Below are 23909 nucleotides of genomic sequence, written 5' to 3'. Positions count from 1 at the left end.
ACCCATGACTGCGTGGCCACGCACGCCTCCAACTCAATCATCAAGTTTGCAGACGAAACAACAGAAGTAGGTCTGACTACCAACAATGACGAGACAGCAAACCTTGACTTTGTTGTCCTTAAGCCATTGTGCCACAACTTTGGAAGTACGCTTGGGGTCATTGTCCATTTGGAAGATCCATTTGCGACCAAACTTTAACTTCCTGACTAATGTCTTGAGATGTTGCTTCAATATATTGACATAATTTTCCTTCCTCATGATGCCATCTATTTTGTGAAGTGCACCAATCCCTCCTGCAGCAAAGCACCCCCGCAATATGATGCTGCCAGCCCCGTGCTTCACGGTTGGGATGGTGTTCTTCGGCTTGCAAGTCTGCCCCTTTTTCCTCCAAACACAACGATGGTCATTATGGCCAAACAGTTCTATTTTTGTTACATCAGACCAGAGGACATTTCTCCAAAAAGTACAATCTTTGTCCCCATGTGCACCTGCTGAGCGGCCTTTCAGGTTATGTCGATATAGGACTTGTTTTACTATGAATATAGATACTTTTGTACCTGTTTCCTCCAGCATCTTCACAAGGTCTGCTGTTGTTCTGGGATTGATTTGCACTTTCCGCACCAAAATTACATTCATCTCTAGGAGACAGAATGCGTCTCCTTCCTGAGCGGTATGATAGCTGCGTGGTGTTTTTCTTGCGTACTATTGTTTGTACAGATGAACGTGGTACCTTCAGGTGTTTGGAAATTACCCCCAAGGATTAAACAGACTTGTAGAGGTCTACAATGTTTTTCAGAGGTCTTGGCTTATTTCTTTAGATTTTCCCATGATGTCAGGCAAAGAGGCACTGAGTTTGAAGGTAGGCCTTGAAATACACCCACAAGTACACCTCCAATTGACTCAAATGATGTCAACCTATCAGAAGCTTCTGAAGCGATGACATCATTTTCTGGAATTTTCCAAGTTTTTTGAAGGCACAGTCAACTTAGTGTATGTAAACTTCTGACCCACTGGAATTGTGACACAGTGAATTATAAGTGAAATACTCTGTCTGTAAACAATTGTTGGATTCCTTGTGTCATGCACAAAGTAGATGTCCTAACCGACTTACCAAAACCATAGCTTGTTAACAAGAAATGTGTGGAGTGGTTGAAAAACTAGTTTTAATGACTCTAAGTATATGTAAACTTCCGACTTCAACTGTACTACTGTGTGCTATTACTTATAGCCCTGCTAGCTCCCACTGTACAGTTGTGGCCAGATGTTTTGAGAATTACACAAATATTTGCTGCTTCAGTGTCTAGATTGTTTTTGTCAGATGTTACTATGGAATACTGCTGTATAAATACAAGCATTTTATAAGTTTGAAATGATTTTATTGACAATTACATGAAGTTGATGCAAAGAGTCAATATTTGCAGTGTTGACTCTTCTTTTTCAAGACCTCTGCAATCCACCCTGGCATGCTGTCAAATAACTTCTGGGCCGCATCCTGACTGACGGCAGCCCATTCTTGCATAATCAATGCTTGGAGTTTGTCAGAATTTTGGTTTTGGTTTGTCCACCCGCCTCTTGAGGATTGACCACAAGTTCTCAATGGGATTAAGGTCTCGGGAGTCTCCTGGCCAAGGACCCAAAATATTAATGTTTTGTTCCCTGAGCCACTTAGTTATCACTTTTGCCTTAATGCTTTACTGCTGGAATGACACAGAACTGATGGTAAGCGCTCACCTTGTCTTTTCCGGACAAGCTTTTTTCTGGATCCCGCAAACAATCGGAAAGGGGATTCATCAGAGAAAATGACTTTACCCCAGTCCTCAGCAGTCCAATCCCTGTACCTTTTGCAGAATATCAGTCTATCCTTGATGTTTTTCCTGAAGAGAAGTGGCTTCTTTGCTGCACTTCTTGACACCAGGCCATCCTCCAAAAGTATTCGCCTCACTGTGCGTGCAGACGCACTCACACCTGCCTGCTGCCATTCCCGAGCAAGCACTGTTCTGTTGGTGCCCCGATCACACAGCTGAATCAACTTTAGGAGACGGTCCTGGAGCTTGCTGGACTTTCTTGGGCGCCCTGAAGCCTTCTTCACAACACTTGAACCTCTCAGCTTGAAGTTCTTGATGGTCCGATAAATAGTTGATTTAGGTGCAATCTTACTGGCAACAATATCCTTGCCTGTGAAGCCCTTTTTGCGCAAAGCAATGATGACAGCATGTATTTCCTTGCAGGTAACCATGCTTGACAGAGGAAGAACAATGATTCCAAGCACCGCCCTCCTTTGGACGCTTCCAGTCTGTTATTCGAACTCAATCAGCATGACAGAGTGATCTCCATCCTTGTCCTCGTCAACACTCACACCTGTGTTAATGAGAGAATCACTGACATGATGTCAGCTGGTCCTTTTGTAGCAGGGCTTAAATGTAGTGGAAATGTTTTTTGGAGGATTCAGTTAATTTGCATGGCAAAGAGGGACTTTGCAATTAATTGCAATTCATCTGATCACTCTTCATAACATTCTGGAGTATATGGAAACTTTTAGCCACGACTGTACATATTGTATACTATGCTAGTCACTAATTACATCCCATTTTATACTGCCTACGCTATTCTAGCCCATACTACAGCATGATACCATTTTGTCTTTTGTAGCCTGTTCGCCTGCATTACTGCGCTGTAGCATGTTAGCTTACTAGCCCCTGTGTATTACTGTATATTTATTACCAGACAATAATATTACCATGCGAGCACCGCTAACACTGCTATAGCCATTACTATCATGTGCTATCCCATTGCTATGCCATTGCCGATTTGTATATATTGTATCACTGCTATTACTACTGTGTATCCAACACTGCTGCCACGCTGTTGTAATATATATATTCCCTGTTCCTTCTGTCCTACAGAAAACCACTATCACTTTCACTGATTCTATTCCTCTTCCTGTTTGAAGTGTGGTAATAAAGTGTGGATTGTATTTCTGTCCTCTGAACAGGACCCCCGGGACAGTTGTACCTATAATCTAAACCAGCACCTCTTTCGGAAACCACCACATGGTGGCGCTCTTTTCCAGTTCTTATGGAGCTTAGGTTAAGTTAATACAGGAACAGGATAGGGTAAACGAGGTGGGCTACTCACCGTGGATGGGGTTGTGTCCCACTGTCAGGGGAATGGGTCTGTCAGGCTGATGCTGGACATGTGTCTGTGTGTGTGTGGTTTGTGTGTGGTAGTACTTGGGCTTCCGGACAAACTGCTGGCTACCAGGCTGGATTCTGTAAGGGAGGAGAAAAAAAATCTGTCAAACACTGTAAAGAACAATTTAATCTATGCACATAATCCACTGTGTTCACATCCTTGAAATAATACATGAACAATTAAACTCAGCACAAAAAGAAACGTCCTCTCACTGTCAACTGTGTTTATTTTCAGCAAAATGAACACGTGTAAATATTTGTATGAACATAACAAGATTCAACAACTGTGACAAACTGAACAAGTTCCACAGATATGTGACTAACAGAAACTTGTCCCTGAACAAAGGGGGGGGGGGTCAAAATCAAAAGTAACAGGCAGTATCTGGTGTGGCCACTAGCTGCATTAAGTACTGCAGTGCATCTCCTCCTCATGGACTGCACCAGATTTGCCAGTTCTTGCTGTGAGATGTTACCCCACTCTTCCACCAAGGAACCTGCAAGTTCCGGGACATTTCTGGGGGGGGAATGGCCCTAGCCCTTACCTTCCGATCCAACAGGTCCCAGGCGTGCTAAATGGGATTGCGACCAGGGCTCTTCCCTGGCCATGGCAGAACACTTACATTCCTGTCTTGCAGGAAATCACGCACAGAACGGCTGGTGGCATTGTCATGCTGGAGGGTCATGTAAGGATGAGCTTGCAGGAAGGGTACCAAATGAGGGAGGAGGATGTCTTCCCTGTAACGCACAGCGTTGAGATTGCCTGCAATGACAACAAGCTCAGTCCGTTGATGCTGTGACACACCGCCCCAGACCATGACGGACCCTCCACCTCCAAATCGATCCCGAACCAGAGCACTGGCCTCAGTGTAATGTTCATTCTTTCAACGATAAACGGAAATCCGACCATCACCCCTGGTGAGACAAAACCGCGACTTGTCAGTGAAGTGCACTTTTTGCCAGTCCTGTCTGGTCCAGCGACGGTGGGTTTGTGCCCATAGGTGTCGTTGTTGCCGGTGATGTTTATTTTTGAACCTTTATTTAACTAGGCAAGTCAGTTAAGAACAAATTCTTATTTTCAATGACGGCCTAGGAACAGGGGGTTAACTGCCTTGTTCAGGGGCAGAACGACAGATTTTTTACCTTGTCAGCTCGGGGATTCGATCTTGCAACCTTTCAGTTACTAGTCCAACGCTCTAACCACTGGGCTACTTCCGGTGAGGACCTGCCTTACAACAGGCCTACAAGCCCTCAGTCCAACCTCTCTCAGCCTATTGTGGACAGTCTGAGCACTGATGGAGGGATTGTGCGTTCCTGGTGTAACCCGGGTAGTTGCTGTTGCCATCCTGTACTTGTCCTGCAGGTGTGATGTTCGGATGTACCGATCCTGCGCAGGTGTTGTTACACGTGTTCTGCCACTGCGAGGATGATCAGCTGTCTATCCTGTCTCCCTGTAGCGCTGTCTTAGGCATCTCACAGTATGGACATTGCAATTTATTGCCCTGGCCACATCTGCAGTCCTCATGCCTCCTTGCAGCATGCCTAAGGCACATTCACGCAGATGAGCAGGGACTCTGGGCATCTTTCTTTTGGTGTATTTCAGAGTCAGTAGAAGGGCCTCTTTAGTGTTCTAAGTTTTCATAACTGTGACCTTAATTGCCTACCGTCTGTAAGCTGTTAGTGTCTTAACGACCGTTCCACAGGGGCATGTTCATGAATTGTTTATTGTTCATTGAACATGCATGGAAAGTTATTTGTGAAGGTATTTGGATTTTTACTAATTATCTTTGAAAGACAGGGTCCTGAAAAAGGGCAGTTTCTGTTGTTGCTCCCAAGGCAAAGATTATGGGGGGGGGCTACGGGACTTAAATCATGGCGTCAGTCTTCTCATGTCCTCCCACTAAGAGAGAGGGACATGAGACGAGCACCGGCCAGAAACCCAGAGAATGAACCTAACCTAATCTCTCCCAGTGAGACGGGTGAGGAAACCCAGACACATCCTCAACACTGGAAGAGGGAGGGGAGAGAGGAGGGGGTCGGAGCTGGTCCAAAACAACCAGACCTCCCTGTAGTCCCCCTGACAAGGCCCAATCAAACATGACAGACAGAGTGAAAGGACAACAGGGTGTGGTTGGCAAGGGGGTGTGGAGAGCAGAATTGGGGGTGAGTGGGCAAGGAGAGGAGGGTGAGGAGAACGTAAGAGTTGAAGTAGAACAAAACTCTCCAAAAGCAGCCCTGCAAAGCCTCTCTACTCCTAACCACTCTGCTAAATGTCCCTCAGTCTAAATGAAATGTGACTTGTTTACACGGGAGGAAGAGAAATCTGGTAATCTGGGGCAGGGCTGCTGAGGGAGACAGCAGTAGTAGAGGTTTTTTCTTCACAGCATAACCGTATCAAATTGTCAGCTGCCAAACTAAAACCCCTCAGACAGGTCTGGGTCATGGTAACAGAGGACAGAGGACAAAGGACAAAAATACATTTATATTTGACAGAAGAGAAAAGAGCACAACAATATGGGTGGTGTTGAGAGCCATTTCTAAATGGTTTATAAAGGGGGAGGATAAAGAGACAAAACATCGGAGACGTTCAGACTTATCAGAGCACTGAACAATCTTCATATCCCTACAGGGAGACAACAAATCAAATCAAATTTTATTTGTCACATACACATGGTTAGCAGATGTTAATGCGAGTGTAGCGAAATGCTTGTGCTTCTAGTTCCGACAATGCAGTGATAACCAACAAGTAATCTAACTAACAATTCCAAAACTACTGTCTTATACACAGTGTAAGGGGATAAGGAACATGTACATAAGGATATATGAATGAGTGATGGTACAGAGCAGCATACAGTAGATGGTATCGAGTACAGTATATACATATGAGATGAGTGTGTAGACAAAGTAAACAAAGTGGCATAGTTAAAGTGGCTAGTGATACATGTGTTACATAAGGATGCAGTCGATGATGTAGAGTACAGTATATACATATGCATATGAGATGAATAATGTAGGGTAAGTAACATTATATAAGGTAGCATTGTTTAAAGTGGCTAGTGATATATTTACATAATTTCCCATCAATTCCCATTATTAAAATGGCTGGAGTTGGGTCAGTGTCAATGACAGTGTGTTGGCAGCAGCCACTCAATGTTAGTGGTGGCTGTTTAACAGTCTGATGGCCTTGAGATAGAAGCTGTTTTTCAGTCTCTCGGTCCCAGCTTTGATGCACCTGTACTGACCTCGCCTTCTGGATGATAGCGGGGTGAACAGGCAGTGGTTCGGATGGTTGATGTCCTTGATGATCTTTATGGCCTTCCTGTAACAACGGGTGGTGTAGGTGTCCTGGAGGGCAGGTAGTTTGCCCCCGGTGATGCGTTGTGCAGTCCTCACTACCCTCTGGAGAGCCTTACGGTTGAGGGCAGAGCAGTTGCCGTACCAGGCGGTGATACAGCCCGCCAGGATGCTCTCGATTGTGCATCTGTAGAAGTTTGTGAGTGCTTTTGGTGACAAGCCAAATTTCTTCAGCCTCCTGAGGTTGAATAGGCGCTGCTGCGCCTTCTTCACGACGCTGTCAGTGTGAGTGGACCAATTCAGTTTGTCTGTGATGTGTATGCCGAGGAACTTAAAACTAGCTACCCTCTCCACTTCTGTTCCATCGATGTGGATAGGGGGGTGTTCCCTCTGCTGTTTCCTGAAGTCCACAATCATCTCCTTAGTTTTGTTGACGTTGAGTGTGAGGTTATTTTCCTGACACCACACTCCGAGGGCCCTCACCTCCTCCCTGTAGGCCGTCTCGTCGTTGTTGGTAATCAAGCCTACCACTGTTGTGTCGTCCGCAAACTTGATGATTGAGTTGGAGGCGTGCGTGGCCACGCAGTCGTGGGTGAACAGGGAGTACAGGAGAGGGCTCAGAACGCACCCTTGTGGGGCACCCGTGTTGAGGATCAGCGGGGAGGAGATGTTGTTGCCTACCCTCACCACCTGGGGGCGGCCCGTCAGGAAGTCCAGTACCCAGTTGCACAGGGCGGGGTCGAGACCCAGGGTCTCGAGCTTGATGACGAGCTTGGAGGGTACTATGGTGTTGAATGCCGAGCTGTAGTCGATGAACAGCATTCTCACATAGGTATTCCTCTTGTCCAGGTGGGTTAGGGCAGTGTGCAGTGTGGTTGAGATTGCATCGTCTGTGGACCTATTTGGGCGGTAAGCAAATTGGAGTGGGTCTAGGGTGTCAGGTAGGGTGGAGGTGATATGGTCCTTGACTAGTCTCTCAAAGCACTTCATGATGACGGAAGTGAGTGCTACGGGGCGGTAGTCGTTTAGCTCAGTTACCTTAGCTTTCTTGGGAACAGGAACAATGGTGGCCCTCTTGAAGCATGTGGGAACAGCAGACTGGTATAGGGATTGATTGAATATGTCCGTAAACACACCGGCCAGCTGGTCTGCGCATGCTCTGAGGGCGCGGCTGGGGATGCCGTCTGGGCCTGCAGCCTTGCGAGGGTTAACACGTTTAAATGTCTTACTCACCTCGGCTGCAGTGAAGAGACCGCATGTTTCCGTTGCAGGCCGTGTCAGTGGCACTGTATTGTCCTCAAAGCGTGCAAAAAAGTTATTTAGTCTGCCTGGGAGCAAGACATCCTGGTCCGTGACTGGGCTGGATTTCATCTTGTAGTCCGTGATTGACTGTAGACCCTGCCACATGCCTCTTGTGTCTGAGCCATTGAATTGAGATTCCACTTTGTCTCTGTACTGACGCTTAGCTTGTTTAATAGCCTTGCGGAGGGAATAGCTGCACTGTTTGTATTCAGTCATGTTGCCAGACACCTTGCCCTGATTAAAAGCAGTGGTTCGCGCTTTCAGTTTCACGCGAATGCTGCCATCAATCCACGGTTTCTGGTTAGGGAATGTTTGTATCGTTGCTATGGGAACGACATCTTCGATGCACGTTCTAATGAACTCGCACACCGAATCAGCGTATTCGTCAATATTCCCATCTGACGCAATACGAAACATGTCCCAGTCCACGTGATGGAAGCAGTCTTGGAGTGTAGAGTCAGCTTGGTCTGACCAGCGTTGGACAGACCTCAGCGTGGGAGCCTCTTGTTTTAATTTCTGCCTGTAGGCAGGGATCAGCAAAATGGAGTCGTGGTCAGCTTTTCCGAAAGGGGGGCGGGGCAGGGCCTTATATGCGTCGCGGAAGTTAGAGTAACAATGATCCAAGGTTTTACCACCCCTGGTTGCGCAATCGATATGCTGATAAAATTTAGGGAGTCTTGTTTTCAGATTGGCTTTGTTAAAATCCCCAGCTACAATGAATGCAGCCTCCGGATAAATGTTTTCCAGTTTGCAAAGAGTTAAATAAAGTTCTTTCAGAGGCATCGATGTGTCTGCTTGGGGGGGGATATATACGGCTGTGATTATAATCGAAGAGAATTCTCTTGGAAGATAATGCGGTCTACATTTGATTGTGAGGAATTCTAAATCAGGTGAACAGAAGGATTTGAATTCCTGTATGTTTCCTTCATCACACCATGTCCCGTTAGTCATGAGGCATACGCCCCCGCCACTCTTCTTACCAGAGAGATGTTTGTTTCTGTCGGCGCGATGCGTGGAGAAACCCGTTGGCTGCACCGCACTGGATAGCGTCTTCCCAGTAAGCCATGTTTCCGTAAAGCAGAGAACGTTGCAGTCTCTGATGTCCCTCTGGAATGCCACCCTTGCTCGGATTTCATCAACCTTGTTGTCGAGAGACTGGACATTGGCAAGAAGAATACTGGGAAGTGGTGCGCGATGTGCCATTTTTCGGAGTCTGACCAGAACACCGCCGCGTTTCCCTCTTTTTCGGAGTCGTTTCCTTGGGTCGCTGCATGCGATCCATTCCGTTGTCCTGTTTGTAAGGCAGAACACAGGATCCGCGTCGCGGAAAACATATTCTTGGTCGTACTGATGGTGAGTTGACGCTGATCTTATATTCAGTAGTTCTTCTCGACTGTATGTAATGAAACCTAAGATGACCTGGGGTACTAATGTAAGAAATAACACGTAAAAAAAACAAAAAACTGCATAGTTTCCTAGGAACGCGAAGCGAGGCGGCCATCTCAGTCGGCGCCGGAAGTGTGTACTGGCCGAGAAATAGCTTATCATTAGCAGAGGCATAGCCAAGTCCCCATTTCCATAAAAAAATGTATGTAATTAAAATGTCATTTGAACAGCTAGCTAGAAGCCTCCCTCAAGCTACTGCAATAAGTACTGTACATACATCTAACATAAAATAATCACATTTGTGACAGACTCGTCCTCCACACCCAGACACACACCCGCACACATACAATAAAGTTGTCACTCAAGGCCACCCGTGTTGACCCATTTTGTAATCATCTCATGTGAGTCCATCTCAACAGGGCCTCTACTCACTCTCTCTGTGCTAATTAGACCTGGCTCTGCCTGCCTGCCACCACAACCACCATGTGTGTCATGTAGCCCCTCATCGCGTTCACAACAGACAACAGAGATTGTGTAAGGAAGAAAAGAAAAAGAGGATATTGTGTTGACAAATGCCAGTGTCAATCACTGTGAGTAAACGCCTCCCTTTCATCTCCTCCCCTTTCACTCCTCCCTCTCCCTAATGCACACTCACAGACTATCAAACAATGGGACTTCAAGGAATCTGGCTGAGTTTCATCTGTTGTTTGATCCTATGGGGTGGAGGGTGGTCGCAGGGTGTTTGGGGGCATCAGGGGCTGAACAACAGCAGTACGGCTTCTCATGTGCCTGCTTTCATCCCCACATTCACCCCCCCCCCCCACCACCACCACCACCACCTCTATCTCCACCTCCACCTTAACATCTGCAGTCTTTCATGTACATATATACATATATACAGTCATGGTGAGGTAGACTGTCACAACAAACCAATACTTGGGTTTCTTTGCTACAAGACTGTGAGTTGTAAACCAAAGCCTCTCACTATCAAATGCAAGCATGGCCCACAGGCTACAGTATGCATGGCTGGTTATATATTTATTTGTAATTTTCTGCTATTAACTGTTTATGGGTTTCTGTGATGCAGTTTGATTGGCTGTAATTCCAGTATTTGACATTCCTTTATGGCCCCCTGGGGGCAGAAACCAAACACCTACAGCTCATACAGTACATTCCTCCCGTTATAAAATAATTATCAGCCTATATATAGACTATTCGGTATGCTTGCGACTGTATCTATGTGGATTAGCTAGGATAAGGTTGGTTTTATGTAGGAGCAAAACTAAGTGGATGAACCCGTCTTCTCCCATTGGCAACTGTAGAATGGAAGCATTGTTGTGGGATGTGTTGTTGATCGTGGCCCAACATGCATTTTATACCAAAATGAAGAAATTAGGAAGAGTTTACAAGAGATGCAGACACAGACGAATCTCAAGAGAGGACAGAAAGAGGGTAGGGGAAAAGGAGTTTATGGTAGGGGAGAAAGAGGGAGAGGCTCACTGCCAGAAATATTCAAATACAAAAAAAAGAGCAAGAGGGTGAGAATGGAATTGAAAGAGAGAGAGAGGGACTAGAGGGTGTATTTCACAATAGTCCTCAGTTGTCTTTCTCTCCTGTCTCTCATTCCAAATAAATGCCCTGCGGTGATCTAATCTGCAGTGTCTGCCATGCTCTAACGCCTGCCTGATGCAATGTGTTTGAACAAAGGAGAAACATATTCCAGCCCCCCGGTTACATCACAGCCCTACTTGGAAAGCAGACTAAAAAGTGTCAGTAATTCTCCCCTTTTATTGGAGGGAACATGGCTAAACCAACCCTCAGACAACAGGAAAGACATTGGAGAGTCTATTTATCTCCATGCAGAATGGACAACCTGTATTTTATCTTCTCGTGTCTTGTTGACATAGTTTGGTTTCATTGGAGTTCAGAGGGAGTGAGAGGACAGACTATGGGGTAAATGTGCACTTTGGCCTAACTTGCCATCCTGAAATCATGAGCTTGCCTAATCTAAGTTGTCTGTGAGAGATATTTTACGGGTCACCAACCAACCAGATTCTGTGCCACCCAGGGCCCAGAAAGACTCTTCCCAGGGTTACCATCAACAAATACAAAGAAACCTTTACGCTTATTTCCCCAGCAATAAAACCTAGCGGCTTTCTTTCCCCCGATTTTTTATGTGACGGGAGCACTTGCAGTAAATACTGGGAGATATGTGTTAAGCTCTTCCACATGCTCCTATTTGGCCCATTGACTTTAGCAAAAAGTTCAGCTCTTACCCTAACCATCTCCAACATATCAATTAGCTCCACTGAGAAACACTGAGGAGGATTACATCAATTCATTTGAAGTTGTTTGAAAAATATTGTACAAGGTCGCCTTAGTCGATGTCGACACAAGCTACTTAATCAAAATATATTTTGATAAATAAAACGTTGAGGTCGAATAAACTGCTCTACTTTAAAAAGAGGCACAGTAACGCAAAAAAACATTGAAAATCTTTTGAGATTAGGTGGTTATCAGGTTTACTGTTAAGGGACATGCCAATTGAATGGGCCGTATAGGCCTTCAGCATATCACCCACCAACTCTCCTTTCTCCTCTACCACAGGTGTAAAGGTTCTGTTGTATCATTCCTAATATACAAAACCACAACTCACTTAGACTGGCTGGCCAAGCTTCAGTTGGGCTTAAGTGGAAGAAAAACAACTGTGAAAACATACAGAACATATTAGAAACGTGGAAACATTTTTACAATCAAGGTTGTCTTTTTACCAGACCCATGAATAAAATGCCGACTTACTGTACAGAAGGTTACGATGGGCTACTGTTCTTGTAAAGTTCCCCCTGAACCCACTAACTTCACCAACCCCAAGGAGCACGGAGGGGATTCTTGGCATCATCAAAACACTGGGGTGTGTTTCAAACAATTTGCAGGACAAATGATTTCCCTGTAGGGAGCGGGACTGATGGGTGCTTGCCATTTTTTTCCCTCTCCTAGAGATGTGGTTTTCCTGCACATGAAGACTTGAGGAATGCTGGTGTGGAACGAGTTCTGAGGCCAGTTGGCAGGTTTGCGAGCTTCTCACAGACGACATCCATCAAAGCAGAGATTTGTCATGTTATCCCCTGATTGAGGGGACTGCTGGTCTCGGCCTCTCTCTCAGCTGTGATTGGTGAGGGGATACCTGTGTCTCCCCCTCTGTCTACACTGCCTACCACAACACCACCAGGGTTTTTTTCTGAAGACTTCTGACAGGAGTCTGGAGACAGACAAGGCAACCCACCCAAATGGAGGCTTACTTCTCATACATTTCTACATCTACGGCTTAAAAAAGGAGACTGGGTTGTATTTCTAGACAAAACCAACACGCTAGAGAACCTAAAGAGTTCAGCACCTGTGCAGGACTGCTTTAAGACATCTCCCCTCACCAAAATGATCAATGAAGACAACATGCAGAAACATTATAGTGTCTGGGGCTGTAAGGATGCAAATACACAGGGGACCATCTTTTTGCGTAGTTTAATTTTGGAAATAATATGTATATGAGTATATTTTACAATAAATCACTGCCAACTTAGATATCCAAGTATGGTCAGTTTGTAAAAACACAGCATACTTGTGGGAGTCTTTCTACATTTCAGTATATACTCTGCAATTCTAAACAAGCACTATCAAATAACATTGGCCTCCTAAACTCTTCCCTTGCAGTAAGACTGCACCTACAGAGGACTAGAGAGCCATTAAAGATGTAAGGATGATTAATTAGGTCAGAACTGGCATTGATAGAACAGAGGGCAACATATTCCCTAAGCTGAAGCTGAAGCACCCCGAGTCAGGGAGTCTTCCGGTCTATCCCTGTCTGTCCCCCACTGTAGTGGCATCTGCATCCTTTTGAGTTGCTATTGAACTTCAGTTTGTGTAATGACACAACTTGCCAGAGAGTAAGATAAGGACACCACAATGTCAACAGTGACATGTGGAGGCAAACAGAGTGATAGCCACTCACGGTCAATCAAGACAGTTGAACTGTAAAACTCTCAAAATCGATGAGGACAGTTCAACAATGATGGTCCACCTCTACCAGATGACGACAAGTCATTTTAGAGGGGAGGTGCCTTTGATGCAGCCAAAGAGTGTGTCAGAGGGCTGCTGCTGGAGTGTCCACGTCCCTCTGGGCCGAGTGATAGCAGGTAAAAAAAAGGGGGCTACAGTGAAGTTGCTCACTGTGAGGTCTGAATTTAATGCCTCATTAAAAACCACAATAAAGGGACTGCAGCATCGCTCAGCAGCCCAGAAACCCTGGGGAATTATTCATCGTAGCAGTCAAATAAAAAAAAATGGGCGTAATAAAGACTGCATAGATGGCTATCCAAATAGATTTTCTACACTCAATTTTTTTCTTCTTTGGTGAGACTTTTTGCGGTTGCATGCATTGTGACCTCTAGCCAGCATGGGCCTTGTGTCACTTAGCATTGAAGTGTGGTGAAAATCGGCTGTAAATCTATTTCAGCCAGTTCTTCTGGCGAGCATGGGCGTAAAAATAAATGTCAATCTGAATAGATCTATCTATACTCCTCTGTTTGGCCAGCTGCTAGCTTCGGGAAAAGCCTGGCAATTCCATCGTCTAATATTTAAACTCCAAATGGAGGGGTGGGATATGATTGCCCAAGGGCTGGTTAGAGGCATATTTCACATCTTTTATCTTTCCAAATAGGTCAATTATATACAGTGGGCCCATCTACTGAGTGTGTAAATGCCAGAGCTTGCCTGCAGTCACATGGGGCATGTGCTTCGAATTCTGATCATGCAGTATGACTTTATTCAAGATAAGCAGCTTATCTCTGCTTAGTCCCAGGGATAGAAACGTTGAAAGTCCCAGGGAAGAAAACGCTGAAAGTCCCAGGGATAGAAACGCTCAACGTCCCAGGGATAGAAACGCTCAACGTCCCAGGGAGACTGCTGAAATGAAATCGAAAGGATTCTCTGGTGTTAACAAAGCACAACATAATGACTGATGATCATTTCTCTCTTTACAAACACATCAATTCAGTGCTAAATGAAAGGGAGCTGCCACTGTGTAAATGAGTCATCTGAAATACAGTGGGGCAAAAAAAGTATTTAGTCAGCCACCAATTGTGCAAGTTCTCCCACTTAAAAAGACGAGAGAGGCCTGTAATGTTCATCATAGGTACACTTCAACTATGACAGACAAACTGAGCATTTTCTTTCCAGAAAATCACAATGTAGGATTTTTAATGAATTTATTTGCAAATTATGGTGGAAAATAATTATTTGGTCAATAACAAACAAGCAAGATTTCTGGCTCTCACAGACCTGTAACTTCTTCTTTAAGAGGCTCCTCTGTCCTCCACTCGTTACCTGTATTAATGACACCTGTTTGAACTTGTTATCAATATAAAAGACACCTGTCCACAACCTCAAACAGTCACACTCCAAACTACACTATGGCCAAGACCAAAGAGTTGTCAAAGGACACCAGAAACAAAATTGTAGACCTGCACCAGGCTGGGAAGACTGAATCTGCAATAGGTAAGCAGCTTGGTTTGAAGAAATCAACTGTGGGAGCAATTATTAGGAAATGTAAGACATACCACTGATTATCTGGGGCTCCACGCAAGATCTCACCCCGTGGGGTCAAAATGATCACAAGAACGGTGAGCAAAAATCCCAGAACCACACGGGGGGACAAAGTGAATGACCTGCAGAGAGCTGGGACCAAAGTAACAAAGCCTACCATCAGTAACATACTATGCCGCCAAGGACTCAAATCCTGCAGTGCCAAACGTGTCCCCCTGCTTAAGCCAGTACATGTCCAGGCCCATCTGAAGTTTGCTAGAGAGCATTTGGATGATCCAGAAGAAGATTGGGAGAATGTCATATGGTCAGATGAAACCAAAATGTACCTTTTTGGTAAAAACTCAACTCGTCGTGTTTGGAGGACAAAGACTGCTGACTTGCATCCAAAGAACACCATACCTACTGTGAAGCATGGGGGTGGAAACATCATGCTTTGGGGCTGTTTTTCTGCAAAGGGACCAGGACGACTGATCTGTGTAAAGGAAAGAATGAATGGGGCCATGTACCGTGAGATTTTGAGTGAAAACCTCCTTCCATCAGCAAGGGCATTGAAGATGAAACGTGGCTGGGTCTTTTCAGCATGACAATGATTCCAAACATACCACCCGGGCAACGAAGGAGTGGTTTCATAAGAAGCATTTCAAGGTCCTGGAGTGGCCTAGCCAGTCTCCAGATCTCAACCCCATAGAAAATCTTTGGAGGGAGTTGAAAGTCCATGTTGCCCAGCAACAGCCTCAAAACATCACTGCTCTAGAGGAGATCTGCATGGAGGAATGGGCCAAAATACCAGCAACAGTGTGTGAAAAGCTTGTGAAGACTTACAGATTTTTTTTGACCTCTTGTCATTGCCAACAAAGGGTATATAACAAAGTATTGAGATAAACTTTTGTTACTGACCAAATACTTATTTTCTACCATAATTTGCAAATAAATAAATAAAAAAATCCTACATTGTGATTTTCTGGAAAGAAAATGCTCAGTTTGTCTGTCATAGTTGAAGTGTACCTATGATGAAAATTACAGGCCTCTCTCGTCTTTTTAAGTGAGAGAACTTGCACAATTGGTGGCTGACTAAATACTTTTTTGCCTGCAGATTTTACATTGTAAATGGCTCCACACAAACGGGGAAAATACCCTGAAAAAAATACTTTATATCAGGTAAAGAGGATTTCTGAGGGAGGAATAACTCCTTTAAAATTCCCTACAATAGGGGAATGCAAATAAAAATGAAATAATTTCTGTCTAGATTCACATTGAATATAAAATCCCCTAATAATCTCTTACGTCAGTCTTGACCACATTAACGCAAATTCCACTCTTTTACACCAGAAACCTGGCAGGGTACAAGCAGATAATATGCATGTAAATTGAGGGGAAATTAAATGAGAGAGGCTTTCTTCATCTTTACAAGAGATGACTGATACATTTCAAAGGCTAGATAGTCCTGGCCTTTCCAAGAATAATTATTGTTTAAGGAGCACCAGGTGAGATTACCAGGCTTCCAACAATCATGCGCTGGGAAACCTGAGAGGGGACAATCTGTTACATGGGCAGTCTCTTTCCTCTTACAGTAGAAAGTCATGGTTAGGGAGGAGAGAGCATTCTACTACCTCAACCCAATGGCTGCCTATTAAAAGGGAATTTCACATGCAACTATGAATGCATACTATGCATACTATGAATGCATACCACTGGGACTGGAGGGGAAATACCACCCATTAAATAAAAAAATTAACCCAGGGCAAAGTTCACCCTGCATAAAAAGAGCTAATATTTACACTGGTGGTCTAATGAGAGCTGGGACATGTAGGAGGAAGCCCAAAGTCCTCTAGGATGGGCAAGGTCACAGGAAGAGCAGGTTTCTGTTGATGTTCCATCTGAGAGCTGAGTGGAGGAGTCATGTGGGGTTGAAGGTTGAAAGTATAGGCCAAGGCTCTTCCTGTCTGATTGGCAGTCTATGTGCTAGGATCCCAGTCCACACCGGGGCTCGAGGCAGGCCACAGTATGTGGGAATAGAAAGAGGGCTGTTGGGCGAGGTGAGGGACAGGAGGAACAGTCATTCGGCACACGGCTCATATCATAGCCCATCCACAGGCCCCCTGGCATAGTATAAATAAACAGAATGTGATAGCCTTGTAAATAGCCACCTCTTTCCACCACTGCTTCTTAAATAGCCATTCTGTTTTCGTATGTGAATACATGTGCATGTTTGTGTATGAGAGACTGAGTAAGTGAGAAATTTTGTTTGACGTCTCTGTGTGAGTGCTTTATGAATGTGAATATGTCTGTGTATGTGAGAGAATACTAGTATGTCCAGTAAATATGTATATGTGAGTGAATACTAGGGTTGAATATTTTCCTGGTATTTTACAAAATGTTCCATCCCGAGAATAAATAACTTTTCTCCCGGGTAACCCGGTATTTCAAAACCGGAAGCGTCATTGAAAAGTATTATAAAGCATATAAATAGACTTATATCATTAAAGGAAAGGGGCAGATACACATTAAATACATTTATGAGCACTATATTAAATACATTTAATGAGCCCAAGCCCAAAAAAGGCCAAATGATTGTGCCGTTATCCAATACATATATGATATAGGCTACTGCACATTACGCACAACAGAAAAACATAAAAGCCCATATATGTATCTAGGTATATGCTCGTTTAGGTAAATGAATGAAACTAGCTCCAGTTTGCTAATCTTTTTGAGTGTGAACTGTATTACTGTACTGTATTGTATTATACTGTATTATATGGATGGGAATTACGCACATCTTTCAAACCATGATAAAGCAGGGAGAGAACATGCAATTCTGGTGCAGCACATTGAGGCCTACAACGTTACAAATATAGGCTGGGGAATTATTTCATTTTGAAATATAATAGAGCTTATTTGTATAATTAGTAGGCTGACGCATTTATACCTTTCGTTATATTTCCCCTTATGTTATTAGCTTACCTCCTCTTTCTCTCTCTATTGTTGCTTCATTCCTTCCTCGCTTTCAACAGTTAAATGAAATAAGTTGCCTTTATATTATCATTCTAATGACATCCTTTAATAATATAGTGGCTTGCGAAAGTATTTACCCCCTTGGCATTTTCCCTATTTTGTTGCCTTACAACCTGGAATTAAAGTAGATTTTTTGGGGGGGTCTTTATATCATTTGACACACAACATGCCAACCACTTTAAAGACGCAAAATATGTTTTATTGTGGAACAAACAAGAAATAAGAAAAAAAACGGAAAACTTGAACGTGCATAACTATTCACCCCCCAAAGTCAATACTTTGTAGAGCCACCTTTTGCAGCAATTACAGCTGCAAATCTCTTGCGGTATGTCTCTATAAGCTTGGCACATCTAGCCACTGGGATTTTTGCCCATTCTTCAAGGAAAAACTGCTCCAGCTCCTTCAAGTTTAATGGGTTTTGCTGGTGTACAGCAATCTTTAAGTCATACCACAGATTCTCAATTGGATTGAGGTCTGGGCTTTGGCTAGGCCATTCCAAGACATTTAAATATTTCCCCTTAAACCACTCGAGTGTGGCTTTAGCAGTATGCTTAGGGTCATTGTCCTGCTGGAAGGTGAACCCCTGTCCCAGTCTCAAATCTCTGGAAGACTGAAACAGGTTTCTCTCAAGAATTTCCCTGTATTTAGCCCCATTCATCATTCCTTCAATTCTAACCAGTCTTCCAGTCCCTGCCGATGGAAAACATCCCCACATCATGATGCTGCCACCACCATGCTGGTGTTCTCGGGGTGATGAGAGGTGTTGGGTTTGCTGCAGACATAGTGTTTTCCTTGATGGCCAAAAAGCTCATCTGACCAGAGTACCTTCTTCCATATGTTTGGGGAGTCTCCCACATGTCTTTTGGCAAACACCAAACATGTTTGCTTATTTTTTTCTTTAAGCAATGGCTTTTTTTTCTGGCCACTCTTCTGTAAAGCCCAGCTCAGTGGAGTGTATGGCTTAAAGTGGTCCTATGGACAGATACTCCAATTTCAGCTGCGGAGCTTTGCAGCTCCTCCAGGGTTAGCTTTGGTCTCTTTGATGACTCTCTGATTAATGCCCTCCTTGCCTGGTCCATGAGTTTCGGTGGGAGGCCCTCTCTTGGGAGGTTTGTTGTGGTGCCATATTCTTTCCATTTTTTTATATTGGAATCAATGGTGCTCCATGCGATGTTAAAAGTTTATGATATTTTTGTATAACCCAACAATGATCTGTAATTCTCCACAACTTTGTCCCTGGCCTGTTTGGAGAGCTCCTTGGGCTTCATGGTGCCGCTTGCTTAGTGGTGTTGCAGACTCTGGGGCCTTTCAGAACAGGGGTCTATCTACTGAGATCTTGTGACAGATCATGTGACACTTAGATTGTACATAGTTGGACTTTATTTAACTAATTATGTGACTTCTGAAGGTAATTGGTTGCACCAGATCTTATTTAGGGGCTTCATAGTCGAAGGGGGTGAATACATATGCACTCACCACTTTCCCATTTTTTACATTTATTATAATTTTTTGGACTATTTTGTGTATGTCCATTCCATAATATCCAAATAAATTCCATTTAAATCACAGGCTGTAATGCAACAAAATAGGAAAAATGCCAAGGGGGATGAATACTTTTGCAAGGCACTGTATAGGACTAGAATTCGATCCAGAAGGCTTTCACTTCTCTTCACGAAGACTGAATGGTTGTGGTCTGAATAAATAACTGCTATAGCCTCCCGCCATTGCGCGTTCGCTATTTCTTCAAACTACCGTGAGCTCTATTGGCTGTTGTATTTAACATTCAGCTTGCTTCCCTCTTCGAATAGTTTATTGGTATATGAAATGCAAAAAACAAATCCAGCAAGCTATTCTAGTTTTCCTGCATGGTACTCCAAAAGCTAAGAAGTATTTGTTAAGGAGAGAGGTCAGCGGAGGTGCGCGAGTATTGCACAGTGCATTCTGAAAGTATTCAGACCCCTTGACTTCACTCATTTTCTTACGTTACAGCCTTATTCCAAAATATGAATTTTTCCCCCTCAATCTACACACAATACCACATAATGAAGTAGCAAAAACAGGTTTAGAGAATTTTGCAAATGTATTAAAAAATGTAAACTGAAATATCACATTTACATAAGTATTCCGACCCTTTACTCAGTACTTTGTTGATGCACCTTTGGCAGTGATTACAGCCTCATGTCTTCTTGGGTATGACGCTACAAGCTTGGCACACCTGTATTTGGGGAGTTTCTCCCATTCTTCTGTACAGATCCTCTCTATCTTTGGTTGGATGAGGAGCGTCGCTACACAGCTATTTTCAGGTCTCTCCAGAGATGTTCGATAGAGATCAAGTCCGGGCTCTGGCTGGGTCACTCAAGGACATTCAGAGACTTGTCTCGAAGCCACTCCTGAGTTGTCTTAGCTGTGTGCTTAGGGTCGTTGTCCTGTTGGAAGGTGAATCTTCGCCCCCCAGTCGGAGGTGCTGAGCGCTCTGGAGCAGGTTTTCACCAAGGATTTCTCTGTACTTTGCTCCATTCATCTTTCCCCGATCCTGACTAGTCTGCAGAGATAGTTGTACTTCTGGATGTTTCTCCCATCTGCACAAAGGAACTCTGAAGCTCTGTCAGAGTGACCATCGGGTTCTTGGCATCGGGTTCTTAGTCACCTCCCTGACCAAGGCCCTTCTACCCCTGATTGCTAAGTTTGGCCAGGTGGCCAGCTCTAGGAAGAGTCTTGGTAGATCCAAACTTCTTCCATTTAAGAATGATGGAGGCCAATGTGTTCTTGGGGATCTTCAATGCTGCAGAAATGTTTTGCTACCCTTCCCCAGATCTGTGCCTCGACACAATCCTGTCTTGGATCTCTACGGACAATTCCTTCGACCTCATGGCTTGTTTTTTTCTCTGACATCCACTGTCGACTGTGGGACCTTATATAGACAGGTGGGACTTTCCAAATCATGTCTAATCAATTTAAATTTACCACAGGTGGACTCCAATCAAGTTGCAGAAACATCAAGGATGATAAATGGAAATAGGATGCACCTGAGCTAAATTTAGAGTCTCATAGCAAAGGGTCTGAATAGTTATGTAAAAAAGCTATTTCTGTGTTTTATTTGTAATAGATTTGCAAACATTTTTAAAATCTTGTTTCGCTTTGTCATTATGGGGTATTGTGTGTAGATTGATGAGTTTTTATTTTCATTTAATCCATTTTACAATAAGGCTGTAACGTAATAAAATGTTGAAAAAGTCAAGGGGTCTGAATACTTTCCCAATGCACTGTAAGTTAGAAGCTTATTATGCATAACCCATCACTAATTAGCTAAATATAAGGCTAATACTGCATGGAATGTCTTACCTGAAAGAGGTAGGCTAGGACATACAATATATATATATATATATATAGGCTTTATATCAATATATATAGGGCCTATATATAGGCTATATATCAATATAGAACAGGATGATCTATTTTGGATGCAATTTGAATGGAGGTGATGGAGAGGGAGAAAGACTGAGTGAGTGTCCGTGTGCACGTGCACTGATTTAAAGCAACAATATTCGAGTGATTGGCTGTATAAAATTTTTCCAGCTGCAATTAAAAAAAAGATATCTTTACACTAAAAATATGAGGTGACCCCCGAAAGCCAGATGGAGATGGGTCAATTGGATGCGCATTCGGTCTTGATATTACTGTAGCATAGACTATGCCTGTCACAAGAAATAAAGCTACCATGATGAGATGATAGGTCTACATGCATTGTGAACTGCGCTCCATTCTGAGATGGGCTGTCTGTGCCCACCCTGAGCATTCATGGTACATCATGCAGAGGCCGTAGAGAAGCCAGGTTTAGACATCGCATATCATTTAACAGTTCCATTTCACGCCATGCTGTTAATATAAATAATATATTATAATTTCTAGCAGTTATTTATCCCGGGGAAAAGGGAGTGGTTTTGGCTGGTAAACCCTAGTACATTTCTGTAACTGGGTTCCCGCCATTCACCCTAGTGAATACTATATACAGTAAATGTGTGTGTGTGTGTGTGTCGGCGGTGCCTTCATCACTCCCCATTCCTAGAATATAAGGGCGTATCTCTTTACCTCCTCCCCAATGACGAGAGGTCTGCTAAATACTCGCTGACACACGGCAAAGCTACAGAGGTATGAGTTTGGCCCTCCAACCATCAACCACAATACTGAAACAGAAGCCCTCTGTTGTAGTAAGAGGGTCGCACTGTATTCTTCTCAGCCACTGCAAATCTCATCAGCAGCAGTCGTAGAGGGGCAAATCCATGGTATCGAATTACGCTTTGACTCAGTTTTTTCACTTCAAAATGTATGCCAAACCAAAATCATGATTTCAAAGTTTAATAAACCATACAAATCTATGCACAATGACTACAAGTTCCACTGTAAAATGTATAAAACTAATTTAGTGGATTAATCAAACTTTGGTAATGAAATTAGGGAAAAATCTCCCTCAGGTTTTATTGCGACCAAGTTTTTAAAAAACTCTTAAATATCTGCTCCGAATGAAGATTCAAAGATGTCCGCATAAATAATGGGGTGTTAGCTATAACACAACACCTTGACTTTGAAAGAAATCTATTTTGGTTATTGAACTACAGTATGCAAAGTGCATTTACATGAGTCCCCGATCTGTGCTACACAGAAATGCATAATTATGGATATTAATGTAACTCTCCTCATGTTTCACAAGTTTGAACATCACAGCGCAGCACAGCACAGTAGAGTACAGTGCAGTACAATATAGCAGAGCAGAGTAGAAGTAGTGTAGAGTTCAGTACAGTAGAATAGACTAGAGTAAAGTAGATTACAGTAGAGTACAGTACAGTAAAGTAGAGTATAGTTCACTACAGTAGTGTACAGTATAATATACTGTACTCTACTGTACTATACTCAAATGTTCTTTACCTTACTGTACTGTATTATACTGTACTACTGTATTGGAGTATACTCTACTCACTGTACTGTATTGTACTGTATTACTCTACTGCACTCTACTCACTGTACAGTACTGTGCTGTATTATCCAAACTTGTGAAACATGCATCTATGATAGGTTTAAATTTGGTCCAGGGACTGGCCAGGGTGGACTGAACAGGGTGGACTGACCAAATGTCAACCACTTTTCAACTTCCATGGACGGCCGGTGCTTAGTGGGTGAGGGTGCTGGTTACAGTAAATGGAAAGAGAGGGGGCTCATGGGTAGGTGTCAGTAAGAGCTGGGAGAGGTGACATTAACTGGAGAGAGAGAGGCAGAGAGAGAGAGAGGGGGGGGGAGAGAAAGGGAGGGGTTGTCCAGATTTAGACTGTTTTAACAATCTTGGTTTGACCAACAGGCGACAGGAAGACAAAATAAATGATGAGCTGAACATACCATTATGCCAGTGGAAGGGAGGACAGAGGCAGGTGACCCAACTGCGGTTTGTGACTATTATAATTACCCATTGTAGCCAATTCAGTTGCAGCAATTCCGTTACAGATCTGGTAACGGAATTATGAGTTTTAATCACTTAATAATAAAAAAGGCAATATTTCATCAATTCCAAAACAAAATGTAAGTGTGATATTTTTGGCAGGGGTCTTAACCTCAACCTTATTGTGTTTTGATATATTTCTGATATGTTTAAGACTTTTCTGGGAGACGTTTTCCAAGACCCATTTTCCATCTGCTTCTCCAGAAATCAAAGCCTTTACTTATGCCTAATGTGTAAGATGGAAAATGGTTGAAAAATGTAACTATGCCTCAATTTACCAAATTTAGAAACGCTTAGCCGTCATTGATTCCCAATTTGATACGCTACTATCAACAGGTTGGTGCTCATGGGTCCTTTTCAATGGAAATGAGTCAGGAAGGGAGAGAGGTAGAGAGAAAGAGAAAGATAGAGGCTGGACAGATCTGTTCACTATCACTTTAGCCTGCTGCTTGGGAGATAGATACTAACTGGTTCCGTGTAGATGAGAATCTCTGAGGGTGGATTGAGAAGGTCTAAGGAGAACGGGTGCCGATTGCCATTGACACCAGCATATCTATTTAAATTGGTCTCCTCTCAAGGGCATAGCCAAGGTTTCAGTGACACAAGAGCCTCATCCACTCTTTGTTGTTCTTACCACT

The 23909-nt window shown here is 43.6% G+C and overlaps 1 protein-coding gene across 4 annotated transcripts in view; it reads right to left on the bottom strand.

The window, feature by feature from the left end:
- Positions 1–23909, bottom strand: part of LOC124038230 (latent-transforming growth factor beta-binding protein 1-like) — a 137879-nt gene that overhangs the window by 97388 nt on the left and 16582 nt on the right. For all 4 annotated transcript variants that reach the window (XM_046353825.1, XM_046353828.1, XM_046353826.1 and 1 more), the window contains exon 4: positions 3136–3269. In XM_046353825.1, coding sequence (XP_046209781.1) covers positions 3136–3269 — 134 coding nt within the window. The remainder of the gene's footprint in view (positions 1–3135; positions 3270–23909) is intronic.

This window comes from Oncorhynchus gorbuscha, linkage group LG06 (assembly GCF_021184085.1).
Source record: "Oncorhynchus gorbuscha isolate QuinsamMale2020 ecotype Even-year linkage group LG06, OgorEven_v1.0, whole genome shotgun sequence".
Classification (NCBI taxonomy): Eukaryota; Metazoa; Chordata; class Actinopteri; order Salmoniformes; family Salmonidae; genus Oncorhynchus; species Oncorhynchus gorbuscha.
The sequence above is the reverse complement of the archived record's forward strand: the minus strand, read 5'-3'. Positions and strand labels throughout refer to the sequence as shown.